General features: G+C 40.6%; 2 protein-coding genes across 3 annotated transcripts in view; one reads left to right on the forward strand and one right to left on the reverse strand.

Annotated features, from left to right (window-relative positions):
* The window catches only part of ZDHHC20 (zinc finger DHHC-type palmitoyltransferase 20), a 47,307-nt gene extending 40,838 nt beyond the window's left edge, over positions 1–6,469 (forward strand). For both annotated transcript variants that reach the window (XM_032679528.1, XM_032679529.1), the window contains one exon: positions 931–6,469. Coding sequence is in view for 1 of the 2 variants with exons in the window: in XM_032679529.1 (XP_032535420.1) it covers positions 931–950 (20 nt within the window). In the remaining variant the exon portion in view is untranslated. The remainder of the gene's footprint in view (positions 1–930) is intronic.
* Positions 6,470–7,225: 756 nt separating this feature from the next.
* On the reverse strand, positions 7,226–8,797 carry MRPL57 (mitochondrial ribosomal protein L57). Its single transcript, XM_032679530.1, has 2 exons — positions 8,715–8,797; positions 7,226–7,707 (listed from the first exon to the last, which is right to left on the reverse strand). The coding sequence occupies exon 2, from the start codon at positions 7,700–7,702 to the stop codon at positions 7,391–7,393; it is 312 nt and encodes a 103-aa protein (XP_032535421.1). The 5' UTR covers positions 7,703–7,707; positions 8,715–8,797; the 3' UTR covers positions 7,226–7,390.
* Between the last annotated feature and the right edge of the window lie 22 nt (positions 8,798–8,819).

Here is an 8,819-nt window from a genome sequence, read left to right on the forward strand (position 1 = left end):
AGGAATGGATGTCTTCTGAGAGCAGCTCATCCCAGTAGCCTTTGATATAGGGTATTATAGAAAAGTCTTAATCTTTCTTTCCACTGACCTAGAGAGGGAGCATAAATGACTGGCTTAAGCTAGACAATTAACTGGTAATAGTTTGAGATGAATTTCCTTTCTATCCTCCCTCTCTTCCTGAAGTCACTCCAGATTTAATGAAGGAAGAATTTGTACGTTGTGTCACACTTGCCTAAACTGCAGTAGTTTTAAAAGTTGTAGAAATAAATAGTGCATAACTGCGCCCAATGCAAAGCATTTTGGGTATATCTTACCTCAAACTAACTCAGTAGCACAGTGTTCAGAATTCAGTTGGATTTGATCGCAGTTTCTGTAGGCTGAGGTGATTAATTCCAGTCCCTGCTGTTGTAGGCAACTGTGCAGTAGCTGCGAGATCCAACATCTGTTCAGTGCACTTTTGTATACCTTGTAACAAACTAAGAGTTGTATTTTTCGATATATGCAGCTATAACATGCAGCAGAAGCAAAGTCATGGCTGACCAGTAAAATGCCCAGACTGTTCTAGTGAAAAGAGCTTGATTTGCAGAAGGCAAATTTCCCAGTCTCGCCTAGGCAAATACCATTTGTGTCCTCATATCTATCAATTTAATTCAAAAATTAAATTGTTGATCAGGGTTCTGAGGGACTTTAGCCACAGGTCAGTGGTGATGGACTGATGTTCTTAGCACAGATAATCTTCTAAAACGTAAGAGGTTTAAAACAGAAACAAAACAAACCCACACCTCTCAGAATGCTGATTACCTTCACTGCTGTCCTCAAACAGAAGTCTGTAAATCACGTTACCCAGCTACATTCATGTAATACACTATGATCTAGTTTTTTTCAAAACTAATGGAATAATTCTATTTATTACCTTTTTTGTTTCACTAGGTTTCTGCAACACATTTTGAACTTGAATATTACTTAATTTTGTTTCAAAGAAGTTGAGCTGGAAAAAATGGAACGTGAACATTTTAGGAAGAGACAAGAAATTCAAGTTTCTGCACAGTACAATGGATTCTTGTAAGCACTATTGCAGAGCAGGGAAGTTAAGACAGATGCCTTAAGATTCTAAATGTGCATTTATGCAACACTGAATTATATACTGCTACCAAAGGGCCAGATCCTGAAGTGCCCTGCTTGGATGCACAAGGTCCAGAGTGGGAACTATGCATTTTTATTATGCTGCAGTGGTGGGGGTAGATTGCAGAGACTCCTACCTCCTCATGGGCAAACTTCATACCTTAGGCACTGCAGAAGTCACTTCCATAGCAGGTCTCCAGAGTACAGAAGGAAACATAAAAGGAGAAGGAAGGAAAAAAAAAACCAAAACAAAACAAGAGAAGAAGAATTAGCATAAAGCATTAGCTGGTGAATCTGAAGTGCGAGTATACATCGTTCAGATGCGAGGTGATGGGGAAGGGACTGGATGATGTCTTCTTCCCTCCTCCTGTTAACCAGTCTACCCCATGATCATAGCTCTCCAAGTCTTTCAGGACTGAGAGTTCCTTCTACTAGCTGTGCTTTGGAGTAAGGCAATGCCAACAGTGTAAAAGCCTTTTAACTTGGGTGTTGCTTTTTTGCTATAGCATTGAGCCTCCTCATCATTTTAACTTGATTTATTTAACCATGTCAAGAACAGAGCTCAAAGAAGAAAACTTGGTTTTTAGTTGAAAAAAACATCGATTATTACTTTTGAAGGTCTGTCTGTCAGCATACAAAGAGAAACCAGTCCAAAAAGGAATTAATTGTTACATTTGGTGTTACTGTTTGCAGTGTTTCCTGTGAGGCAGCAACAAAATGGTAAAGTACCCCTGAGAAAAACCTTATTGCAGTTGTGTGATGTTAGAAAATGGAACCAGAAGAGTGCTGCTTTTTCCATGGGTCTCTTGATGGTTTATAAATACTGTTTTATACTTTTGTTTTATCTTTTTAATAAAGGCACAAGGTTTTATTGGTTCTAAAGTACCATTTAAACAAATATCAGGTACTTACAAGAAAATCAGTCTTGAATCATATGTCTGTGTTAGCACACTGAAAAATTGCATACTGTAGTGTCCCACTTTCAAGTCCAGTGTAAGTGATGCTGGAATTGCTGAAGACTGAGTGCTTTGTGCAGTGATATACATGTTCACAAAAGGCAAAATGTATTTCCTCTGTATGGAATCAAGTCCATCCATAGCTCAAGACCTACAGCAAACAACATAAGGGTTTTTATTTCCTCACTCCTCTGTAGAGAAGACTGCTAACTCATCTTTGAGTGGTATTGGAATTTTGCACCTGGGAAAAAGTGACAAATACTATTTTTCTGTCTGTAACTTTTCTGATGTTCAGCTGATGCTGATTACAAATATACATGAGCCCTTTTGATACAGACTGCAGATAGTAGTCGAGTTGTTGATCTAGTCCAAAAGAACCTGTTTGTTTTGTCTCCCAGCCTGATTGCTACTTCCGTTAAATATGTTTATGATGGAAATACTAAGGTATGGAGTATACTCTGAGGTTTAAAATAAGGGGGTTTTGTCTTTGGAAATAATAAACTTTTCTTAAATATTCATCTTCTGGAACAAGAACTCTTTGAGAATCTAGGAACATGATTTGGTCACTGTTGGATGTTCTTGAGACAGAAGTAATGGTCCAAACTTGCATGTTTTATAAAAGTTACATAATGTTTCTTCAAATTTGTACAAGAAATTTTGCATTTGCTTATTTCAGAACTTACAAAAACATTTGCTACACATTAAACTGAAAGGTTTACCTTTTTTCTTCTCAAATGTCAAATGAGATGTGCTTATCTGAATATAAGCTCTCAGCAATACTGCATCAGCAAAATTTCATGGGATAGATAACAGAGAGAGAAGACTGCAATTTCAAATGGCTTATTCTGAATACCAAAATTTGCAGCCCCAAAAACTGGTGGAACTGTAATGGAGGACCTGGGACATCATCTGGCTTTTACTGCATCAGTGTATTATAGGTGAAATAACACATCCATGCACAGACATCATCTAGCAGGACTATAAGCAAAATGTATGTCTCATAAGTGTCACTGATTCAGCAATATGGTCTCTGCTCTCCCAGCCACTCCCCAAAGAGCTTGATATACCCCCATATGAATGTATATATACTGTAGGCTAATATCAGTATAACTTGGTTGATTTCTTAAGTCAGGACCATGAATCTACAGGAAAAACTGTAAGTAGAGTGAGCTTAATTCGGTGTGCGTTCTCTAGCAAGCACTGGTCTTGTGAAACCAGTTCTTTGTATATCTGAGGGACATTTTTGTGGCTTTTCATGAAGAACTGATGCTTCTGACATCTTTATGCAGATCACAGGAATATTTTGTCCTAGATTTTTTTCATATTTGAGGTGAGAAAAGGAGGAGAGCAGTGGGCTTTAGGATACTCCTGAGGCTGGAGTTACTGTTGGTGTAAAAGTAGGCATTACTGAAAGTCACTTTGACAAAATGAAACACAGTAAAATAATTCAAATATGATTCTTTCAAATTCACCACCCCCGAGCCCCCCCTTTCTTTTCCCCTTGGGGAACTGGTGACTAAGAAACCCCAGGCTGATATAAAGGATTTAAGTTCTCTAAGGTAATTGTATTGATGAACTCTAAGGGCATGCCAGTGAGTGGGAGAGGAGGTTAGGTTTTCCTGGCAGGCGTGGGCTTTGGAGGAAGTATCCTGTCCAAAGCAGCAGGATGACATCTTCTGTCTTAGAGTTGTGTCCTGACAGCTCCCTGGCTTGTGCTGTGTCAGTCAGGCAGAATGAGGGAGCAGGAGGGCTGTTCGGTTGTGGGGTTGCAAGCAGCCAGGGCACTGCAGCAACAGCAAGTAGGTACTTTTGGCCTGTGCACTGAAGAGCTGGAAACTTCTAGTGAATGCAGTGAGGACAACTCTACATGTTCAGGAGATTGGAAGGGAGATGGATCCTTAGAAAACAACTGTTCAGGGTGTTGGGCCATGTGGCATATGCTGTTTTGTGCTTTAACCTACTCTGTATCATGGAGTCTTGAAAATACCTAGATTGTCACTAAAAACAGCAGCCCTTAAGCTTTTAGATCCATCAAAATATTTACTATTGCAAGCCATACATAGTAGTTACTGTAGGATAGTTGAAATTACCTGTATTTCTTACTGCTTTTCTCTTTTAAAAAAATCCACACACTCAAAGAGCCAAAAAATGGCATTAAATCCTCAGTGTGAGGACAAAAATCTAACGTAGGGCAAGATTTCAGTGTGATTTCCTCTCCAGAATTCTGAAATGTCTTGAAATAAACCCGTCCCTGTGAAGATGAGGGGAAATCCATAAATAGAAATTATTTAAAACTACACAGCTAATACTGGGTTTTTTCTTACTCTTATTTATTCACAGCATGTACAACATACAAATCATTGCTGCACCTACCAAAGCCGTATTTATGGGAGGAGGGCAGGGAAAGGAGTTGGCATGTGTCATAACTGACTTCCTTCAGTGTTATTCTCAGACTGCAGTGACATAACTCAGATGTGTGACAAGCTTTGATTAAAAACCTCCATTTAAAATATTCAGATGGTTATTTAGAGGGAGTTTGGGCACTACTCTTTTTAGTGATTTGAATAGAAATTACAGTAACGTTTTTGTTAAAGCTGCCCTTGGAGTGTGGAATATGCAGGTACCAAGCTACTTTTGGTGTGCTATTCTTATAAACCAGTCAGTTTTCAGGTACTGTTTTTTTCCTTTGTGTGGCTCTTCAGTATTAATTATAAGTCATCTTTTGGGTTGGGAGGTTTTGATTAATTTCAGTACCATTCAGTATGCACGCAAAGGCCTTCATGATCTCTCTGCAGTATGGTTCAGTTGTAGCTAACCAGAGCCCCAAGAGGAGGGAAAGAGCAGCGTTTGCAAGCAGCGTTTGTGTCTGGCAGATTTACCAAGAGATGTATTGACTCTGATGTGGATTGACCAGAGCTGCCTGGATCTGGAGCACTGACTGACCAGGTTTATTAAAAATATAAAAATAAAAGAAATAATACAAAACAATGACAGCTTTGAGCTTCATAATGTATGTTCTCTGAGGAGACCCTCTAAAATGGAATCTAGCGGGGGGATTTGGATCTGCATTTAGAGAGGCTGCAAACAGCAGCTACTTGAATGCAGAGCACATCAAGGATGTGTCTTTCCCAGTACCTAAAAAAATAGCAAGGTATGCAATGCTAGAGGCTCTTCTATCCCTATATGGCACCAAAGAGAGCAGCTGCACATGAAGTGATTTAATACTGAACACATTTACTACACTCATTTCTATCAATTTATTTTGTATATATAGCTTTTTATACACATTTTTCTTAATTACGTAACTGTCATAAAACATTATGAAGTTGTAGTTTGTTTTAATGCTGATTAAAACTGGTGTTTGGCTGTTTGTTTTCTGCAGCAATTACTTGAATCTTGTTTCCATTAGGTAGTGAAGTCTGATAATGTTTACAGGACGGCTTTCTTTGGTTGGGGGCGGGTTTCCCCATCTTTATTCCCAGCCCCTGCCCCAAGAAACAGAGCTCATGCTGAGCAGTCAAGCAGATGTGTCAGGGATGAAGTATTTGGATCACACTTAATTGTTACCAAAGCATTCATGGTGACACGCAGAGTCCCTTACGTTTACATTGCTTAGCTGACCACTACACGCTTAGTGTAATCCTCTGATTTCTCCTGTCCCTGAGCCCGTTGTTATCAGCTTTGTCGTGGAAAACCTAAATCTTTCTGAATGACAATTTACAATCATAAAACTATCCCAGAAAGAGGCGGCATTCCTGCTGTTAAGTCTGCCCCCTTTTGAACTTAAGATGAATGAAACATCCCTGGGTTATCTCTGCAATTGCTTTTGTATTTGCCAGCAAGGGTCATCAACGTTTGCACTAATCACGACATCCCAGCTGTTCTACTTCCACATGGTTATTTTTAATTGTGCTGCCTAAACTTGTAATGAGTTGTATTTAAGTTTGGGGTGATGTGTAAAAGAGACATGTAATAAATACGCACTTACTGTATTTTTTTGTATGTTACAGATAGGACTAGTCCTATGCACAGAGAAAACATTGCCATTTATAGTTTAATACTTGAAGTAACTTTTTAAACGGGCTTTTATAAAGGAATTAAATACAAAATCACATTGCTTTGCCTGGAAGTTCCTTCATGTTTTAATTGTATTTGCAATTTCCCCGTATGTATACTTTTCCATAGAAGTTCTCTTAAGCCGTTTATAACCAATGGAAGTGCATTCAAGATTTTGTACATCAGTGTTCAGACCTGTTCATACTTCTCTGAAGTACAGTTCATGTTTAAATAAAAAAGTACCATTTTAAGCCTCTTTTCCAAAGTGATACGAATGGACTTGACACTTGAATTCATTGCTGAATAAAACATCAACTTAATAAAAGTATGTGAAAGAATCTGAAAATTGCTCAGCTGTAGCATGTGTGTATTAGATTAGTGAAAAAAATTGCCTCCCTGGGAAACACTGTGTAACTGTTCTAGTTTTTACACTCCAGCTGCAACAAACCTAAGATTACACTTCTTGACACATCTTCCAGGTCACTGGGTCTTGAGGGGAAATATAAAACCTGACTTGTGGCTAACTATATTCCTTCAGGACACTAAGCCTGACTTAGAAGTCAGTCACTCAAACAGAAAGCAGCCATGTTCCTTTTTGATCAGAAACAATCTGTGTAAAAAGGCAGCAACACCCAAGTTGACACTGACATGACACCGACACTGGCATTTAAATTAAACAATTCTTTCCATAAAGCTTTTAAAAAAGGGAACATTTTATAATATCCTATGAGTTCCAGCCTCCTACCCCACCTCTGTAACTCTAGTTCACCTTGGTCCTTTAATGCCTGATGGCAATTGCCATCAGTTGTGTCTCAAGTGCTGCTGTACACAGAAGAATCCCTTTCAGAAGGGAGAGCTACCAGCAAGAATTATGTGGCCAGTGGCAGCAGAGAATCCCCTTCAACACAGCAGGCGTGTTCTCTAGGCTTTCAGAAGGAAATTAGTGATGCTATAAACCTAGGTTATATATAAATCTTTACCACTGCACCTGGTAACTCGCTGTTTTGAGCCCTGAAGAACAGAGGACAGGCAGATGGTAGAGAGTCACACAAAGAACTGTCCTTTTCTAAGAAGACAATAATAACAAAATATACAGTGTTCCACAGGACTACTTTTAATGAAACATTCTGTACATCGTAGCAAAGTCTTACTTCTCATCCACCCTAATTACACTGAATTACAAACCCACCATAATAGGTACAAGGGCAGATCCCGTGGCAGTGTATGACATGCCAAATATAAATATGCTGTGTTATTCAGCATGTCCACTTTTTTGTCACATTCAAGTGGTTTAAATGATCACTGATGTATCTGTGCTCAGGAAACTTGGCTTGTTTCAGGCGTTTGAAAGCTTCCCACTTGGCACGTCTGTGTTCCGTGTTGTGTTTGTACTCCTGCTCCCGGGTCAGGTAAGGCCGGCTCAGCCAATATTCATTCTCTGCTTCAATTTCCAGTCTTCGGACCATTGCTTGCATCATTGAAAGGGTAACCGGTCTTGGTCGCCTGTACTTCCCAATCCATTGGTGTCCAGGAATTCTCTTTCGGAGTAATACTGTCGTTAAAAACATTGCGCCTCAAAACATAAACAGAAACATCAAATACTCATTGCCTTAGGAACAAAAGTAAAAGTTTTACAAGAAAAATTAAAAGCTCTGAACACTCTCCACTGCTTTTTAGCTGGACTGAAGGTTCAAGTTCAGAACCTGATACAACCATCACACACAACAGGCAGCACAATGCCAGACATACTGGAAATTTAAGATTAGAAAAAGGAAACCTGAAATATTTATATATCTTAAGAATTTATTCAGTTACCCTTACACTGCAATTAAAGCATATCCCCCACAGATTATTTAAGAGAAATCCAGCCCCGAGGTACTCCAGAACAAAGGGTTCCCAGCATTCATGCCCTTTTCGAATAGCAAACTGCACTGTCAAAACGAATTATTTCTAGGTCTGTCCTCTGGATCCAAACCTGGCGTTTCCTCAGTGTTAGCTTCTGAACCACAGTCTCTCCATAAACTTACTAGTATGCAATCACCTAGTTTTGTATTCTGACTGGGGGAAATCTGGTCAGTAGAGAAAAAGAACAGTCTGTATCAGACCGACTGGTGAACATGGAAAGCACCAAGACTGACACGATACACGGGGTGCAGCAGAGGCAAGAGAGGCCGAGTTACATTTAGACTTTACAGACGTTAACCTGTCTGTTAGTCCTAAACACGCCTCCCAGGTCTCTTATTACACTGTACTCCATGAACTCGTATCACAGAATATTCTGAGTTGGAAGGGACCCACAACGATCACTGAATCCAGCTCTTCGCCCTGCTCAGGACATCCCCAAGAATCACACCATGTGCCCGAGAGCGTTATCCAAACGCTTCCTGAACTGTCAGTCTTGGTGCTGTGACTGCGGAAGTCAGACGAGCACTTTACACGGCACAATCTAGCAACGGCGCCGAGAGAAGCCACCCTACCCCGTTCCCCCGGCGCGGACGTGGCCCGATTGAGAAGCGAAACCGCGGGGCTACCCGGGGGCAGCGCTGCCCCGGGCCCTGTTCCCAGCCCGCCCTCACTCACCTGGAAGCTCCGGCAGCTCCGGCCCCGCGGTGGGAACCAAGATGGCGGCAGGCGGGCGGGGCGCGACTCTCGCGAGACGCTCGCGGGGGGGCGGGGCCCGGGCAC

Source organism: Chiroxiphia lanceolata, chromosome 2 (genome assembly GCF_009829145.1).
Source record: "Chiroxiphia lanceolata isolate bChiLan1 chromosome 2, bChiLan1.pri, whole genome shotgun sequence".
Taxonomy (NCBI): Eukaryota; Metazoa; Chordata; class Aves; order Passeriformes; family Pipridae; genus Chiroxiphia; species Chiroxiphia lanceolata.